The 20669-nt window shown below is 31.9% G+C and overlaps 1 protein-coding gene across 2 annotated transcripts; it reads left to right on the top strand.

Annotated features, from left to right (window-relative positions):
• The first annotated feature begins 6560 nt into the window (after positions 1–6560).
• Positions 6561–11580, top strand: LOC126975734 (uncharacterized). Of its 2 annotated transcripts, XM_050823740.1 has the most exons (3): positions 6561–6604; positions 6711–7165; positions 7405–11580. In XM_050823740.1, exons 1-3 carry the CDS (start codon positions 6599–6601, stop codon positions 11093–11095), a joined length of 4152 nt encoding a protein of 1383 aa, XP_050679697.1. In that variant the 5' UTR covers positions 6561–6598; the 3' UTR covers positions 11096–11580. The 2 variants fall into 2 exon arrangements, with proteins under 2 accessions (XP_050679697.1, XP_050679698.1); XM_050823741.1 differs by lacking the exons at positions 6561–6604; positions 6711–7165 and adding an exon at positions 7185–7326.
• Positions 11581–20669: the final 9089 nt, after the last annotated feature.

Below are 20669 nucleotides of genomic sequence, written 5' to 3'. Positions count from 1 at the left end.
ACCAAAACCCCATAGAATAAATGCTACGATAAAAAGAACATTTCATACTAAATGTTTTCAAAAATCTTGAGAACCTCTGACTTATTTATTCTACCAGTGAACTAAGGTCACTGCCCTGAACTCGGTCAAAAATAAGGCGGGCAATGTTTATTATTAATAAACTTTCGTTTGTGCCGCCACCCGCCTCCCGCCCGCATCCTTTCGACGGATACATGAATGAAATAGGTGTGTGGGCGGGGAAAAATTAAAATGGCCGCAGGCAGTGTCCAAACTCTTATAATTGGGTACGTTAATAATTCTTTCTTTACTTTTTTTAATGTGCTTATTTCCTGAAAATCAATATTTATTTGTTCTTACTACTTGATATCATAAGATTTTTTTAATATCCTGTATTTTTTGTTAAGCCGCTTTTAATGCATATCTTTTGGTACAGTAGTGTCTCAAGAAAATTTATTGAATGAAGCGTTATTTTGCGGCAATACATAACTATCCAAATATATTAGTTTTCTTGAGTGTTGATTTCGCTAAGATTTGTCTCTAACCAATTCGTCATGTGTTTTGCTTCTAGTTCGTGCTATCTTCAGGAAATCCTCGCCGAAGACAACTTTTAGCGAATTTATTATAACTCATAACTTTTGGACAGGAGCGTCTTGTAAATCTGTAATCTAAATCTGAATCTTGGCACCTGCATGGAAAACTATAATTAAGAAAGAAAAGTTAAGCTTCTATTTCTAGAAATACCAAAATTGTTACGTAATAACATCTTATAGTCATGTGTATTATCAATAGATCTTTATAGACATACTAGCTGACCCAGCAAACGTTGCTATGCCATATAAAGTAACAAATAAATCAATACTTAAAATATTTGATGTATAAAAAATAGACGACGACCGATTCTCAGACCTACCAAATATATTGTACATAAAATTTATCGTAATACAATAATTATTATATTTGATTGCTATCTTAGAACCCTATTGCGGATCGAAGGATAATTTTTAATGCTAAATCATGAATATATATATATATATATATAAAAAATTGTCAAAATAATAAAAATAAATTTAGGGGTCACTCTTAAATCGGTTAAGCCGTTATGGAGGAGTTTTATATATAAGAAGATCTTCTGTCGGAGACCATAAAAGGGGAGAAACGAGAAGAAAGAGAGTAATTCTGAATAACGGAATGAATGGAATTCAAGGTATGTGGAAAAAACCAATGTGTTTATGTAGAAAAACCGATTGCCAGCTAGGTAAGCAGCTTTTAAAATGGTTTACTGGTATTAAAAGTAATTACTTAGAACTAATTGTTTTTTTTTTATGGAAAATAAGGGACGAGACGAGCAGGACGTTCAGCTGATGGTAATTCTCATTGAGACAAGATGTTAAGTCTCATTTGCCCAGTAATTTCACTAGCTACGGCGCCCTTCAGACCGAAACACAGTAATGCTTACACATTACTGCTTCACAGAAATAGGCGCCGTTGTGGTACCCATAATCTAGCCGGCATCCTGTGCAAAGGACCTTCCCACTGGTGTTGGAATGGAATGTTGGCTGGATGTAGTAAGCCATAACCAAACTGATAGAGGGGCTATTAATTATAAATGCAAGTGATAAGCCAGTATCATAATGACGTCACGTCGCAGGTTTTGCTATGGGAAACGAACCTAGCAAAGAATTTATAAGGAAAAGGACACCCACTCGCAGGACCTTGAAACGGCGTAAATCTGAAATAATCGTGAAATTTAATGATATAATATTCAACACTGACTGGGAATAACCACATAATGTTAAGCAATATGTTTCCAAGGAGAAAAACTCAAAAAACTTAATGTTTTATTCACCACATGCCTTACTAATCCGACTCTCCAGAACAGAATGATTTTTAAGTATAACTAAAAGCAGGAATGATATTGGTTTTTCGAATATAGCCAAGAATAATGTCTACCACAGAATAGGTAACTGAAGACAATTTAACTTCGGTAGTCACAGATCAGCTGCAAGAGGAGGCTAATTCACCGACCGACAAATTGTTAAAATCAGATTTTAATGTGCATTGAGTTTTTTTTATGAAAACAAGGGACGAGACGAGCAGGGTGGTCATTTGATGGTAATTGATACGCCCTACCCATAAAAATGCAGTGCCGCTCAAGATTCTTTAAAACCCAAAAATTCTGAGCGGCACTACAGTTGCGCTCGTTACCTCGAGACATGTTAGGTCTCGTTTGCCCAGTAATTTCACTAGCTACGGCGCCCTTAATGTTTATACATTACTGCTTCACGGCAGTTCATTTCGGTGTTTTTTTTTATATATTTATTAATAAAAAAACAAATTTTACATTGCGGTTTCAAAGCAATAAAAACCACTGAGGTTTGTACAATTGCTAAACTAAGTCTACACCAACAGAGTTAAATTAATAAAAGAAAAAATAGTTCACAATCGTTTGAAACTTAGCTATACATTATAATTATACAAATAAAAGTAAAAGTACTTGATACAATTAATAGTTAAGCACGATAAGTTGATCGGTGGTCAGTCAAGTATTAAAAAGTATATTTTTAAATTCTGTTTTAAATTGTTGTTTGTGTTGACGAAGAGTGTTGATAATAAACGTACTAAGGTGATCGCTGACATGCATTGGACATTTAATAAACTTACTAAAGCTGCTGCCTTACTTAGTTCTATCTGTACTTCAATCTCTCCACCTTAACGTTGGCTGAATCGTTGACATCCAGTCGACGGAGCCATTTAATTAAAAAAAAAGGGCAGCAGCCAAATTTTTCACAACGGTGTACGAAGCTAGATATCTAGCTTGTATGTTTTTTGGTTGTTGTCATCCCGGAAGTCAATTGAAGAGAATATTCAACCTTACCTGACAGATATACAAACATTGAGACGGAGCCCGTGCCATATGATCATTTTAATGGTTGCAGTTCCTGTGACTACATCAATTCCAGTAATTTTTAATGCTAAGAAAACTTGGATTTTTGTCGAGTAACTCCAACGAGGCAACATACCTACTCTCATTAAGAGATCTATATATTACTAGCTGACCCAGCAAACGTTGTATTGCCGAAAAAGTAACTGTTGATCGTAGATGGGTGAAAATTTGAAATTGTAAGTATTTTTAATGCTGACTCATAACCAACTAAATTAAAAAAAAAATTGTGTGGACCACCCTTAACATTTAGGGGGATGAAAAATAGATGTTGTCCGATTCTCAGACCTACCCAATATGCACTCATAATTTCATGAGAATCGGTCAAGCCGTTTCGGAGGAGTTCAAAGTTTAACACCATGACACGAGAATTTTATATATTAGATAAGATCTATATCTAAAAACAATTTTTGACTTCTTATTGGTAATTTTTCAACGGATCAGCTGCAGCACTTAAATTCCTTGGCGTTGGCGCTGGGCGCTGTAACATAACAATTGGGAACTGTCGGCGAGTATGTCTACCTCGGACAAATAATCTAGTTAGGCAGGTCCAATTTCGCGAAAGAGGTCACTCGTCGAATGTGTGTTGCCAGTCATGACTTACGGTACGCAGACTTGGTCGCTAACTATGGGCCTGATGAGAAATGTAGGTAGAAAGGTAATGGAGATGTATATATATATATATATGTATCTGTTATTGGTTGGAACAAATATGTCGATTAAAGTTGTGATTGGTTGAATTTATACAAACAAAAGTGAACGTTATTGCAAGGGTGCAGATGTCATTTTGTGTACTTAAACTACATAATAAAACCTATTGTCACTGCACATCACTTTGAGATATCAGATTATTATCGGTGCTCTTCAAATTGAAACACAATTTTATCTGCAGCCGCTTCAGGAGAGGCGTCGTACAACAGATTTGGAGTATTTGTGCAGTATGGCCAACAGTAAGATCGACTGTCCAGAGTTACTTAGCATGCTATGACTAGTGGTGGATAATTTTCCATTCCGGAATCTTAGTCTTTTGCATATTCCCATGGCGAAGTGCCCAATACTAGATCCTGCCGCAGTGACAACTATATGTTAAATTAAGTCGACCTAGATATATTTTCTACATCTAGCACCAAACTAAAAAGACGTTACCTAATAAATTCTTCCAGAGTAAATAATTCTAGTTAGTATAGTAGTAATATAATAATCTGTATATATGTGGAAACTTTTAAGTAGCCATCGTTATTTATAAGTATTTCATGAGATATCATTGTAAAACTTCCGTAAATATTTATAAAATAAAATAAAAAATAAATTATATTGCATTCAAATTACAGCTTGTCGTTAGAAAAAGGCCCCTCTGTGATATATCATCAAGCCGATTGACATTATGAGCAAAGGTGCCTCCCACTAATAAAAAAAGTGTGTGTGTACTTACGTATGCACGCAAGAAATTATACTTCTTTGGCGTAACAAAGCAAAAATCCTTAAAATTATTTATTCCTCCTGCAATTCTACGTTTGTAGAAAGAGCAATATTGTAAAAATCTTGCAAAGATGGCTTTGACAATTAATTATTAAATAACAAATATGGCTGTATAGGCTTGAACCCTTTGCCTGTCCTAATAATGGACGAAGATACCAAAAAAAAATTTACGAATGTCGCAAACGTCATAAAATGTTAGGAACCAACTTCACAATGTTACTTTTGTTAAAGTGCTAATGCGCGCGCATGCGCATCTTAAAATTTCACTGTCATCATTTTATCATAACGCGCCTAAAGAATTATTACTTCAAAATGCCGCGCGCGCTCCGTCTGTTTCTATCTATTACATTCAAACTTGCACGACATTTAATATCTTAAGTCAACATCAGAATTTAGATCTGTAAACTGGTTCCACCTGACTACAGTCCACACCAGCTGACACTATTCCTATTCATTCAATTATTGTTTCTTTTATTATTTTAACATCGTTTAACTATTTATTCGGCGCCTATTTCTGCCGTGAAGCAATAATGCGTAAGCATTGCTGTGTTTCGGTCTGAATGGCGCCGCAGCTAGTGAAATTACTGTGCAAATATTTTGGCGTTTTTCAAGAATCCTGAGCGGCACTGCATTGTAATGGGCAGGGCGTATCAATAACCATCGGCTGAACGTCCTACTCGTCTTGTGCCTTATTTTCATAAAAAAATCTACTGTATCGTCACGTCGGTGGGAGGTGATCGTTCCGGATACCTACTTCATTCAATTTGCATGTTGAGGGCATAAGGGACAAGAGGTATACAGGGTGTCCCAAAGTTATGGTTAAGTTACTTAAGAAGAGTTATTAGTTTTTGGCCATTCTTTCGATTGGCATCAAGTAGTAGGGATTCGCCGGTTCTGGCTCACAGTAGTAGGGATTCGCCGGTTCTGGCTCCTCGATTCTGGCTCACTTGCTCGTGATGCCTACTAAAAAAAAAAAAAAGAAGTTTGGTGTCAAACTGGGGGTTTTGATGTATTTCCGAGTGATTGCGCTGATCCGTTTTTCGATATCTCTTATAGTTTCAAAGTTAGCTTTTTAAATTAAACAGATCCATAATCATTAATAATCACTGGTCATTTAGCTAATGATTGGTGAGCGACTCAATGTCTAAATTTCCATGAACGTGATACAGGTAATTTACTAATTACCTCTACCACATTCGTTACTACGATTAAAAAGACAGTTTCTGTATTTATTATTTATTTTTAAAACATGATTTAAATAAAGTATATAATAAAACATCATTGCAGATTGTATCATTTTCAAAATATTTGATGAAATCATTCAAACTCTTCTTATTAAACTTAAAGTATAGATACATTATGCAGTACTCGCCACACACTGCGGTATATTCATTCTGTACTCTTGCAGTATTGTAGTTATACATTCTGCAATTCCTTTGTAAAAACATCAGCTGGAATCCCTGAGGTGGACGACCATATGAATCGAAGTATTGTCCAATACCCTGCTCATCAATGTGTATTGCAACCCAGTGAGTGCCTGGCTTATTATCACTATCTAAATTGCTGACAATATAACAGGGCGTTACAACATATATCGGCAATCGGTTTGCCGCGTAAACATTATTTTTAATACTGGGTTCGATTTTGTTCAAATAATTCTGTATCTCGATTGTATTCATATTAGTTGAGAACAGGGTCTTGTCAGTTGCGATGATTGAATAGTTATGTGGATCATAATAACATAAGCACTCAATAAATAAGGCTTTAATGTATCTTATTCATGTATTTAAAACTTATATGGTTACAATAAAACAAAATATCATTACAAGCGATTCAAATATAAATCTATGAACATTTGATGAAATTATATTTTCATCAATTTTATTATAATATAAAAGCTGATTGAAAACGAACTTTGTACCTACATACTTACGTAGTCATTAGTACAATCTGGAAATGTTGACTCCATTAAACTATCAATAATTGAACTTATCATTTAAGTGCCATTATGTTTCATCACAATATTTAAAAACCAGTACTAATCATAAACAAATTTACTTTTACGATATTTTAGTATAAAATGCTAGAACTGTTCAGAAAAATAATCATTGAAGTGGCGTATTCAGTCAAATTATTATATATTTTGTGTCTTGTGTAATTGTTGAGTGATTTGCTGCAATGGAGGTAAGTTTTATCTATTATTCACTTTGAAATTAAAAAGTTATATCATTTGTTATATTAAGATATGTATGTATAATACTATTCTAAAGCAGTCTTATTGTTGTTGTAGAATGCATTCAACCCAACAATGGAAGAAAATACATATAAAACATTTTACTATCCCTTGTCTGAAGATAGTCAGGATTCATTAAAAGTTCCTCAACTTAAATCCTTGAAGAGGGCCAGCTCAAATGAAAATATAGATGCATTATTCGAAGTGAAAAAAACAAAACAAAAGAAAATATCATCATCAATATCCAGAGCACAGGATAATGGAAGTATTTACATTACAACTAATGCAGATGACGGAAGAAATGCATCACATTTGGTTAAAATAGAAATCTATGATCTCAATAAAATAAAAAACACGCCTGCACAAGAACAATGGAAATACGCTGATTATAGATTAAAATATTATACAATCGACAATAATGAAAGTTATAAGGACATTAAAAAGATTTTATACAATGTTACGAAGAAAATTTTAGAAACAGAAAATTATAAGAAATATAATTTTAACAATAAGTAGGTAGCTATGAAGAAATACATAAATATTAGTTCAGTTTAGTTATTAGTTTATTTATTCTCTTATACAAATAATATTATTATATTCTCATCATTTGGAAAATTAAACATAACGATATGGAACTCTGCTTTGTATGTAATGAGGTTGAAAAAATGATCAAGTGAGTTATTTTCTTTGTAAATTATTTAGTATTATATTATTGATGAAATGTGGCTAATATCATTCACTTATGTTGTAGTCAACCTGTTCTACAAAGTGGAGGAGGTTTTAAGAGAAGAAGTGCAGTATTACAAGACAGTGAAGACAATGATACAAGTACAAAGAGAGGAAGACAAGGGGAACCATCCACATCATCGGGGCTCACCAGTGTGAACGATGAAATGGTGAACTGTTCTTTATGTCAAATCTTAATACGGAAAAGATATTATGCAAATCATCTTAGAAGTAACCTCCATAAGAATAACGTAATGCAATTACATAGTACTTTAAAAAATGTCACAGTACACGAATCGGCTTTTGGTAATAGAATAATCTCATATAAAATAAAGAGTAAATCCAACCAATTACAAACATTCGAAACACCAGAAATGTTTTTGAATTCTATTAAAAATGAAATTATTTCACTATTTGAGGAATCTGTTCGATTGCTTACAATTTTTAAAGTTAATTTTATTCTGCACGCTAATTTTGTTCAAGAAACAAAAAATATTTCTAATGAATTTGAATTTCAAACATGTAGTTATACTATAATGCAGGGTGAGGATTTAAATTTTTTCTTTTCGTCCTTATGTGATATGTTGATGACTAAAATTAGCACATTTGAGAAAAAAGATAGTGGTTGGAGTCTTAAGAAAATAAATGCATTAGACATGAATATAAACAAATTCAATCCATTACGTGGAAAATCATACATTGAATTACCTAAAGAAATCAAATTAAAAAAAAGTGTTATAAATGTACAAAACTCGGATGATTTATGCTTTAAATGGGCTTTGCTTTCTGCATTATATCCAGTTACTAAGAACTCTCAGAGAGTTTCATCTTACAGTAAATATTCAAATAAATTAAATTTTGACGGAGTTACGTTTCCTGTTAAAATGACAGATATACAAAAAGTAGAAAGGTTAAATAATTTAAGTGTAAATGTTTTTGGTCTTGAATACAATTGTAAAAAGAAAGTACATGAATTAGTTGGTCCATTGTATTTAACAAAATCACGGAAAATTGTTCATATCAATTTATTATTTATTTCGCACGGAACAATTAATCATTTTTGCTACATTAAAAACCTATCGCGTTTAGTAAGTGGTCAAATTTCAAACCATGAACATGCAATCTACATCTGTGACGGTTGTCTTTTACACTTCTCAACAAATGATAAGTTATCAGCCCATCAATTGAATGATTGTTGTCATATTAAAGTGGAATTGCCTAGTACAGAAAAAACTTTAAAAGATTGGTTTGGACAACCAATTTCAAACAATGTCTTAAAATTTGATAAATTTAATAAGATGTTACAAATACCATTTGTTATATACGCGGATTTTGAAGCTTTCCTTAATCCAATTCAGACATGCTTTAACGATCCATCAAAACCTTATACAACTAATGTTCACAAACACGAAGTTTATAGTTTTGGGTACTATATCAAATGTTCATATGATGATAGTTTATCAAAATATGAAACATATAGTGGTCCTCATTGTACTCATGTCTTTATGAATCAGTTGTATAAAGATTTAGAAGTGATTTGCACAAAGAATTCTTTTGTCATAAGTCCAAAGCCTTTGACTTCCAATGATAATGAAATTATTTCGCAATGTAAAGACTGCTTTATATGTCAATTTAATTTAAATGGTGAATGTGCATTATACTTTGACTCGCATACAGGACATTTTAGAGGAGTTGCACACGAAGTATGTAAGACAAAGTTTAGAATCCCCTATCACATCCCAGTTTTTTTACACAATCTTAGTCAATATGACTCTCATTTTATTGTTCATGCATTAAATTCTATTGAAGGGGAAATTGATATTATTCCACAAACGAAAGAAAAGTACATTTCTTTCACAAAAACGATAAAATTTAATAATCATAAAATTCAATTGAGATTCGTTGATTCGTTTAAATTTTTGCCTTGTAGTTTAGACAAACTTGTTCAAAATTTGATGGAGGAACAATTTCAAACATTAAAATATAATTTTCCAAATAATAATGATTTTTTACGTCTTAGAAAAAAAGGAATTTATCCATATGAATTTATGTCATCACATGATTCCTTAAAACTTTCAGCACTCCCTAGTCGCGATAAATTTTACAATACATTAACCGACACACATATTTCCGATGAAGATTATGAACATGCCAAGGATGTTTGGCAACACTTTCATTGTCAAAATATGTCAGATTATTCTGATTTATATCTTAAAACCGATGTTTTACTTTTAACAGATGTGTTTGAAAATTTCCGAGCCTTATGTTTGCAAACATATGGTCTAGATCCAGCTCATTATTATACAGCACCTGGGTTAAGTTGGGATGCTATGTTAAAATGCACAAAAATTAAATTAGAATTACTTCAAGACTTTGAACAAATAGCTTTTATTAGATCGGGCATTCGAGGAGGTGTATCTCAATGTAGCAATCGTTATGCCAAAGCAAATAACAAATATATGCGAGAATATGATAAAGACACACCAAACTCATTTTTAACTTATCTTGATGCTAATAACCTTTACGGATGGGCCATGTCTCAATTCCTTCCTACAGGAGGTTTTGAGTGGGTAGATGTCACAACTAATTTTGATGTCCCTGATGATTATGAATATGGTTTTATTTTGGAAGTAGATCTAGAATATCCTATTGAACTGCATGATTTACATTCTGACCTACCCTTATGTCCTGAGAATATATGTATTGGTAATACAAAAGACATAAAATTAGTTCCAAACCTTCGTAATAAAATTAAATATGTGATTCACTACAGAAATTTAAAGCAATGTCTGACAATGGGTTTAAAATTACAAAAAATTCATAGAATTTTAAAATTCAAACAATGCGCATGGTTACAATATTATATAGATTTAAATACAAACATGCGTAAACTAGCCACATCTGATTTCGAAAAAGATTTTTATAAATTAATGAATAACTCAGTGTTTGGAAAAACAATGGAAAATATCGAAAAAAGAGTAAATGTAAAATTATTGAGTCATTGGGAAAATCAGGGTAAAATTCTAGGCGCACAAGATTTAATTGCTAAGCCAGAATTCCATAGTTTATCTATTTTTAATGAAAATTTGGTTGCAGTTCAATTACGAAAGACGAAATTGTTCCATAATAAACCTATTTATTTGGGATTTTGTATATTGGATATTTCTAAAACTCTAATGTACGACTTTCACTATAACTATATGTTTAAAAAGTTTCAAAACAAATTAAAATTATTGTACACAGATACTGATAGTTTAATATATCAAATTTTTACAGATGATTTTTACAGAGATATAAAACCTGATTTACATTTGCGTTTCGATACCTCTGACTATACAGAAAAAAATATATTTGGCTATCCAAAACTCAATAAAAAGAAGTTAGGCTACTTTAAAGATGAAAACAATGGTAATATATTTAATGAATTTGTAGGACTTAGATCTAAAATGTATGCATTAGATGTTGAGGGAAAATTCACAGCTAAAGCTAAGGGGGTTAATAAAAGTGTTACTAAGAATATGAAAATGGAAAATTATAAGACTTGCTTATTTGAAAATAAGAACGAATATTGTTCAATGCTTAGATTTAAGTCAATAAAGCATAATATTTTTACTCAAAGAATAAATAAATCTAGTCTGTCATTTAATGATACCAAACGGTACATTTTACCGAATAATATTGATACATTAGCTTGGGGTCATCATAAAATAGAATAAATATTATATTAAATTTTAAGAATAAATTATTATAGTTTTAAAAAACCAAATGAGAGATTATTGTATTTAGATGTATAAGTTGCGGAGTAAAACATGATGTACTGTATATTGTTTCAATTATCGATTTTTCTGTTTAAATAAATGGTGGTTTAATAACAGATTGTTTCATTACTATACTAAACCTTAACACACATAGACGTAGTAGATAATGCATCATTTCAATCATCCATTCACTGCAATAGTTGCTGGTCCAAGTGGATGTGGAAAATCAGTTTTCGTAAATAATTTTATAAAATTTTTGAATGATATCTGTGATACAAATTTTACCCAAATCACCTGGTGCTTTGATGAAATGCAGCCTTTATATAATCTCAACCACATTAATTATCTTCAAGGTTTACCTGATTTATCTATGTTTGACGGAAAAAATCCTCAACTTGTAATAATTGATGACCTGATGAGGGAATCAGATGGTCGTATTGTTGATATATTCACGAAAGGAAGTCATCATAGAAACTTAAGTGTGTTTTATTTATCTCAAAATTTGTTTCATCAAGGTAAAGGACAAAGAGATATATCACTCAACTCAAGTTATATAATATATTTCAAAAATCCTCGAGATAAAACCCAAATTCGATACTTATCTCGTCAAGTATTCCCTGAAAATCCGAAATATTTGGAAGATTCTTACAGAGATGCTACCAATGAAGCTCATGGTTATTTAATGATTGATTTGAAACAAGAAACAAATGAATTGTGTCGCGTTAAGACAAAGATATTTCCATCCGATGGATATTGCACTGTTTATGTACCCACAAAAGGGTTTAAATATGGTAAGAATCAAGAAATTTCGATCATTTATAAATGATGCATAGACGTTTAAAGACGCATAAAGATTTGTTAATTGCTCTACATAAACTGAAGCCAAAATATCAAAAAGCTTTATTAAAATCATGTAACAAAACAGAAATAAATTACATTTGTGAATGTATTCATAACGTACTGCGGGGTAACGTTGAATTGGCCGAGAAAGAAAAATCTAAATTAAAGAAATATAAAAATATTCTTCGAAAATTGGTAAGAAAAGGTACGAATAAAATTAGAAAAAATATAATTGTACAAAAAGGAGGTTCATTTCTACCGATAATATTGGGTTCTATTCTAAGTGGGTTGATTAATTCATTTATTTAAGAAAATGGATAATGCTAAAAAAATGTTACTTATTGAACCATCATTATTGGAGAAGTTAAAACAACCCAAAGAAAATGATACGCCAAGATCTCGATTAGATACTGATATGCAAAATATCTTAAGCAGTGACATAGAAGATCGAAAGAAATGTATTTTATATTTGCAAACCCTTCAAAGATATCTAAACTTCGTCAAAGAGGATCGACAACCATACCACATACCACTTATAAATGATAATGATTCATATATTGGTTTTAATCAAAGTCATAATGAAATCGATACTGATTATATAAATCATGATGTGAATAAAATAAATGTAGTTCCTTCTCAAACATCAGTGGAGGTTAACAAAAATATTGGAGAAATATACACGAGCTCTGAAATACTGAAACTAATACCGAAAACATATGCTAAAAAAGGTGAACTTTTACTAAATTTGATTTCCTTGAATAAAAATAAAATAAGCTGGGATGAATCTGGTACCGTGATTATAGATAATGAAAAAATACCTGGGAGTAATATTGTGGACTTGGTGAGTGATTCCTTGAGAGCTCTTCAGAAAAGTGAACCTATAGGTTGGGAAAAATTCGCAACAACTTTAAAGGAAATAAAAGTACCACTCACTTATATCGGGAACCCAAAGCGATTGGATTTTATAAACCATTTGCAATTAAAAGAGGTTGAAGCTAAATCAGTACCTGACGAAGAATTTTCTACACCAACAAGTAATAAGTACACAGGGAAACTAAAAAAAAGATCGGACTGGGAAAAATGGACCCCATATTAGAAATAAATAAAATTTATTATGATGCATCACATCCTGCTGGCTACAGCACTATTGATAAATTGTCAAAAGCAATGAAGGGTAAAATGGACAGAAATAGTGTCTTAAAGTGGTTACAATCACAAGAAACATATACATTACATAAACCTGTTCAAAGAAAATTTCCTCGTAACAGATATATTTTGTCTAATATTAATGAGTTATGGCAGGCCGATTTAAGTGATATGAGATCTTATTCTGAATATAATGATGGTTTCAAATACATACTTTGTGTTATTGATGTCTTTAGTAAATATGCGTATGTTCGAGCAATGAAAAAGAAAAACTCTGAAACAGTTAAGGAATGCTTTGAAAGTATTTTTGCTGAAGCTAATACTACACCTACACATATACAGTCTGACAAAGGAACTGAATTTGTTTCCAAATATGTACAAAAATATTTTAAATTAAAAAACATAAATTATTATACAACCAATAATCCAGATATTAAAGCAAGTATTGTCGAAAGATTTCAGAGAACTCTTAAAATGAAAATGTGGCGCTATTTTACACACAAAAATACTCATAAATACATTGATGTTTTACAAGATCTAGTGCATTCATATAATCATAGTTTTCATTCTAGTATAAAAATGTGTCCATGTGATGTTAATAATACAAATATAATGAGTGTATGGCGAAATTTATATGATAGAGAAAGTAAGATAAAAACATCAATTAGTATGGTGAATCCAAGAATTCACGTTGGAGATTATGTTAGAATAACAAAACATAAACATATTTTCCAAAAAGGATATGAATCAAATTGGAGTGACGAAATATTCATCGTATCTACTATAATACACCGATCTCCGTTTGTAGTATTTACTTTAAAGGATTTAGAAGGCGAAGAGATAGTTGGTACTTTTTATGAAAAAGAGTTACAAAAAATCATATTCGACCCCACTACTAAATACAAAATAGATAAAATAATACGCTCTCGATATACCGGTAACAGAAAAGAATTGTTGGTGAAGTGGAGAGGTTATCCAAATAAATTTAATAGCTGGATATTAGCTTCTACTTTGAAAAAAATATGAATAAAGATAGTTTTTATTTAACTTTACTAAGCAATAGTTCTATGGATTATTTTCCTGATAATACAACAACATTATTTTCTACGAAACTGCCAAAACCAACAATACTAGAAGGTGAATGGAGGGTTGGAGTAGTAGAATTTCAGTACCCATGCACTATGTTCACCGTTCAAGAACATGAAAACATTATTTATATAACAAAGTTGATGCAAGTACCCAATGAAAGTAAACCGTCATATGTTTATTACAAGACACATATTCCAGCCACAAATTACGATAACATAAATCATATTTTGATGGCACTGAATAACACTCGAGAAAAAATTAAATTTAAGTGCGATGAGGTTTCAAGGATTGTAGTTGCTACAATAACGGATGAATCCATAAAATCTGTAACTCTATCACCTAAATTATGTCTTCAACTAGGGTTCGAACCAAACAGGAACCTCGTTGAAAAAAATTTTGGAAAGTGTCCAGCTAATTTGCATTTGGGTTTACCGTCTCAATTATTTGTTTATTGTGACATAGTGGAGCCTCAAATCGTTGGAGATGTTATGACACCCCTTTTACGAATAATACCATTGGATCCCTCAAAATACATATATGGAGCGTACAAAATGCACGTTTTCTCTCCTCCCCATTACCTACCTGTGATGCGTAGAGAATTTGATACAATCGAAATAGATATAAGAACAAGCACCGGTCAAAAGATACCATTCCAATTTGGAACAGTGTGCATTAAACTCCACTTTCAAAAATTATAATGTACGGCAAACGTGATAATATTTCATGTCCATATGAACACTATTATACTCACCAGGCCGGATCGGGTATCGGAGTTATTTATAAAGGAGCACCGTATCAAAGAGGTCATGGAATCGGAAGTTTTCTTGGGGGGCTGTTTAGATCTATTTTACCACTACTGTCTAGTGGTGTTCGAACTATTGGTAAAGAAGCATTAAGTACCGGTGTAGGTATATTATCAGATATGGTTAATGCACGCCCCATGGAAGATTCAATAAAAACTCGTCTAAAAGAAGTCAGCTCAAATTTGAAACGAAAAGCCGATGCTAAAATAGATAATATCAACATGTTTGGATCTGGGTATATAACAAAACGAAAACGTCGTTCTGCGATCATTCCATCATTGACTGCGAAAGCGAAAGCTATTAAGAAATTAAAATTGAATCAAAAACAAATCAAAGATATATTTACTGATTAAATATGTCATTTTTACATAGTCAGTCTTGTGAATGCATTAAGTCCGAATTGGATTTATTTGCATTACCATCAACTCAAACTAGCATTGAAAGTGGACTATGGATTCATTATAAGCCCATTTCATCACTTGCTGATGATGGACCAATAGAATTTCAAGTACCTGGGGCAGGTGATGACTATGTGGATTTATCCCATACTTTACTCCATATAAAAGCTAAAGTTTTGAATCAAGATTATACAAAACTGACAGTACCGACAGTTGTGGCCCCAGTTAATAATTGGTTACATACACTTTTCAGTCAACTTGATGTATATTTAAATCAAAAACTTGTATCGCCACCGAATAATACATATGCATATCGAGCTTATATTGAAACTCTATTGAATTATGCACCTGCTGCAAAAGAATCTCATCTCACTTGTGGTCTATGGTATGAAGATTCAGCTGGAAAAATGGATGCAACTGATGAACAAAATAAAGGATTTATTAAAAGACAAGAATTGGCTAGTGAAAGCAAAGAAATAGAAATGATAGGACATTTACATGGAGATTTATTCAATCAAGAAAAATTTTTGATTAATGGCGTTGACATGTGCGTAAAGTTAGTTCGTTCTAGAGAAAATTTCAATCTCATGGCTTCATCAACTGACCATAAATTTAAAGTGTCTATTACAGATGCAACTCTTATTATTCGAAGAGCACGAATCAACCCAACTGTGCTACTTGCACATCAAAAAGTTTTATCATCTACTACAGCAAAATATCCAATCACGCGAGCAGAAGTCAAAGTTTTAACTATACCATCAGGCATTCAGGGGAAAACCCTTGATAACATATTCCTTGGTCAAATACCCAAAAGGTGTATAGTCGGTTTTGTGAATAATGCATCCTTTAATGGTAGTCTCACAAAAAACCCATTCAATTTCGAAAATTATGATATTAATACATTTTGTTTATACATAGATGGACAACAGATACCTTCAAAAGCCTTACAGCCATCGTTTGACAATAATATTTTTACTACGGTCTATCATACGTTATTCTCAGGAACAGGTATACATTTCCTAAATGAAGGCAATGGAGTATCAAGAGAGCAATATGCCAAAGGGTTTTGCTTGCTAGCCTTCGACTTAACACCCGATTTATCAGCAAATTCTTCAAGTCATTGGAATCTTATAAAACATGGTAGTGTAAGATTAGAAGTTCGTTTTGAATCAGCTCTTACACAAACAATTAACTGTATTGTTTATGCGGAATTCGATAATGTTATTGAAATTGATAAAAATCGTAATATTTCTGTAGATTACAGCAGTTAGAATATAATAATTAATGTTTGAATCGTTTGTATCCTTGTGTATTTTTTATGTTGATTAAATACTAGATTACCTTATAAATTTATATAATAAAAATATGTATATAAAATGATATTTTGTTTTATTATGGTGAAACATAATGGCACTTAAATGATAAGTTCAATTATTGATAGTTTAATGGAGTCAACATTTCCAGATTGTACTAATGACTACGTAAGTATGTAGGTACAAAGTTCGTTTTCAATCAGCTTTTATATTATAATAAAATTGATGAAAATATAATTTCATCAAATGTTCATAGATTTATATTTGAATCGCTTGTAATGATATTTTGTTTTATTGTAACCATATAAGTTTTAAATACATGAATAAGATACATTAAAGCCTTATTTATTGAGTGCTTATGTTATTATGATCCACATAACTATTCAATCATCGCAACTGACAAGACCCTGTTCTCAACTAATATGAATACAATCGAGATACAGAATTATTTGAACAAAATCGAACCCAGTATTAAAAATAATGTTTACGCGGCAAACCGATTGCCGATATATGTTGTAACGCCCTGTTATATTGTCAGCAATTTAGATAGTGATAATAAGCCAGGCACTCACTGGGTTGCAATACACATTGATGAGCAGGGTATTGGACAATACTTCGATTCATATGGTCGTCCACCTCAGGGATTCCAGCTGATGTTTTTACAAAGGAATTGCAGAATGTATAACTACAATACTGCAAGAGTACAGAATGAATATACCGCAGTGTGTGGCGAGTACTGCATAATGTATCTATACTTTAAGTTTAATAAGAAGAGTTTGAATGATTTCATCAAATATTTTGAAAATGATACAATCTGCAATGATGTTTTATTATATACTTTATTTAAATCATGTTTTAAAAATAAATAATAAATACAGAAACTGTCTTTTTAATCGTAGTAACGAATGTGGTAGAGGTAATTAGTAAATTACCTGTATCACGTTCATGGAAATTTAGACATTGAGTCGCTCACCAATCATTAGCTAAATGACCAGTGATTATTAATGATTATGGATCTGTTTAATTTAAAAAGCTAACTTTGAAACTATAAGAGATATCGAAAAACGGATCAGCGCAATCACTCGGAAATACATCAAAACCCCCAGTTTGACACCAAACTTCTTTTTTTTTTTTTTAGTAGGCATCACGAGCAAGTGAGCCAGAATCGAGGAGCCAGAACCGGCGAATCCCTACTACTGCATCATAAGAGTAGGGGTGTTTTTTTTTACATTTAAGTCGGTTCGATTCCCAGACGAGACAAGTAATTTTTTGAAAATCTTTCAATGCAGAATTACTAACTTTTAAAAGTAACAAAGTCTTCTTTCAGTAAAATAGCCTATCTTCGATATTTAAGGTACTTTCCCTTCATGTCCCATGACTTTGGGACATGCTGTATATCAAATCATCGTTTAAAAGCACTTATCAACTGCTTAAGCTTGCCTAACACTGGCTCGATCTACTTGGAGTAGGTACAGAACCACGAGACATAGAATTGAGGACATTATGCAGTACTAATAAGAGCCCAGAGCAAGATCAAAAGCTGCCCTTATGGTTATTAGTAATCCGACGTATTCCCGTGAGGAGGTGAAAGAGGTGAATATATTTGATCTTATCCCACATAAGAGCAATATGGAAAATTCAACCATTTGTGAGTTTTTTTTTTACTTATTTCAAAATAAGTAAAAAATGCAACAACAAACAAACATTTAATAAAAAAGCATCAATTAAAATCTCATATTTTCTACGATTAAGCACTGGTTATTTAACTTTATATACATATATACTAGCTGACCCAGCAAACGTTGTATTGCCGATATTAAAATCGCGATACAAAAGTAACTGTTGATCGTAGATCAAACAAATTTAAAAAAATGTCAAAAAAATTAAAAAAAAAATTGGCGTGGACCACCCTTAACATTTAGGGGGATAAAAAATAGATATTGTCCGATTCACAGACCTACCCAATATGCACTCAAAATTTCATGAGAATCGGTCAAGCCGTTTCGAAGGAGTTTAACTACAAACACCGTGACTTGAGAATTTTATATATTATATTACGAGTATAACAGCAATTAATATATAAAAATGCAAACGATATTAAGTATTTCAATATTTTTCAAAGTCAAGCTCAAAGTTCAACAAACTTTATTCAATTAGGCTTAAGCTAACCTCTTTCGAATCGTCACTATAAATATTTCGTTTTAATTATTGAATCTAACATATTATGTACAGAAAAAGTAGAGCTCGTGAGAAGAACATACAAGAAACTCAACGGCCACTCTTTTCAATCAAATAGAATATGTTACAATGGCTGTTATATCTATATATATATCATATCTATATCTATATATATATAACTAATTAGTTTCTAAGGCATCCAATGTATGAATCGTTTTCAAATAAATAACTAATATTTCGTAAAAACAATAAAGAATAAACTGTATAATAAATCGGCCAATATCGTATATTTGATGCAATAGAACCTTTAGAGCTTGAATTCATTGTTTGTGTAAGGATGCTTCGTGAACATGATGGTCGTGATTACTGTCATAATACACATATAATAATTTATTAAATATAACAGGTCGACCTGGCACCACAAGCAGCACCCGTTCACGATTTGACGCATAGTCCAGCCATCGTTCCCTTCGCACGTATTTGAGGGAAGAAGACCAAGCCATTTCAGTGAGCTTTACTTTAACTGAAATTTCTTGAACAATTAAAAGCTGATTGAACTGGCAAATTATTAGTTTTATTTATTATCTTTTAAAATAACATCCGTTCACGTGAGTTCGTTGCTGCATCCTATGGAACCACTTAGAAAAGCACTTTACCCAGTCGTTCCGAGGGGTCTTTGGCGGCCTTTTGACGACCAACGCAGCCTAAGTGTGAAGGAACCAGTCATATTTAAAAAAGAATTAGTAAGAAAGAAAGAACAACCTTTATTTGTACACACACACAAAAAACAAAATGAAGCAACTTAAAAATGTAAAACCGTGTCGTGTTTAAAAAAGGAGCCACTCAGCATGTGTTCCAGCACAAATGTGTTACAACGCGGATCTTCTGTGACCCCCGCATGACACATGAACCTCAAGGGCGACACCTCGCCTGAATAAAATATTATTACAATACCTAAACTTAAAAACACTTACCAACATACATATTATAAAAAGTAATTATAATTAAAACAAAGTAATACCTAATAATGACAAGTAATAAAATAAAACAAAACAAAAAGCTGCTAGTCTATTTTTAACCGATTTCAAAAAAGGAGGACCTGGTACTTCCCGTGTGGTCCCACTTCTCACCTATAACTATGTATGTAGTTACAAACCTATCTTGGATGACACCGACTCCAAAAATTACAATAATCGTTACTGGAATTAGATTAATTAATTATATTGTATAAAAATACGCCATTATTTTTATACTTTTTAGTGCATATTATATCTATTGTTCTGGAATAGTGTATTTGAAGTTGGTTGTTTTTCTGTTAAATTTGTTTTATTTACAGTACATTTTAGATAGGTCAGTGTTTTACTCAATTATTTTAGAATATATTTATATAAGCGTGTGAGTGTTTCTCGGATAAGAGTGTTCCTGTAAATCAATAAATGTATCAAATAAATAACTCATTTTTGGCTATTTACACTATTGTACTGCAAGGAAATATTTTCAAACTAACCTTAGGGCACGTGTTGACAAACATATATAAACAAATGCAAAACAATTCTTTACAGACTCATTCATTGAATATCATTTAGGTACTAATAGTTTTCAGTTATTTGTTATACCATGTGTCTGTTGTGATGTTTATACAATTAGAATCATTTGTGATGAACATGTTACCCTACAGCAATTACATCGTGCCGGTGTAATCTTTATGAGTGACAATTGTATAATAAGAGGGAAAGATTTTACATTGCACTCACTAGGACACCAC

Source organism: Leptidea sinapis, chromosome 37 (genome assembly GCF_905404315.1).
Source record: "Leptidea sinapis chromosome 37, ilLepSina1.1, whole genome shotgun sequence".
In the NCBI taxonomy this organism is placed as follows: Eukaryota; Metazoa; Arthropoda; class Insecta; order Lepidoptera; family Pieridae; genus Leptidea; species Leptidea sinapis.
The sequence above is the reverse complement of the archived record's forward strand: the minus strand, read 5'-3'. Positions and strand labels throughout refer to the sequence as shown.

Coding starts and splice junctions, on each gene's coding strand:
- LOC126975734 (XM_050823740.1), top strand. Junction 7,166..7,404: donor AAATATAATTTTAACAATAA/GTAGGTAGCTAT, acceptor CTTATGTTGTAG/TCAACCTGTTCTACAAAGTG.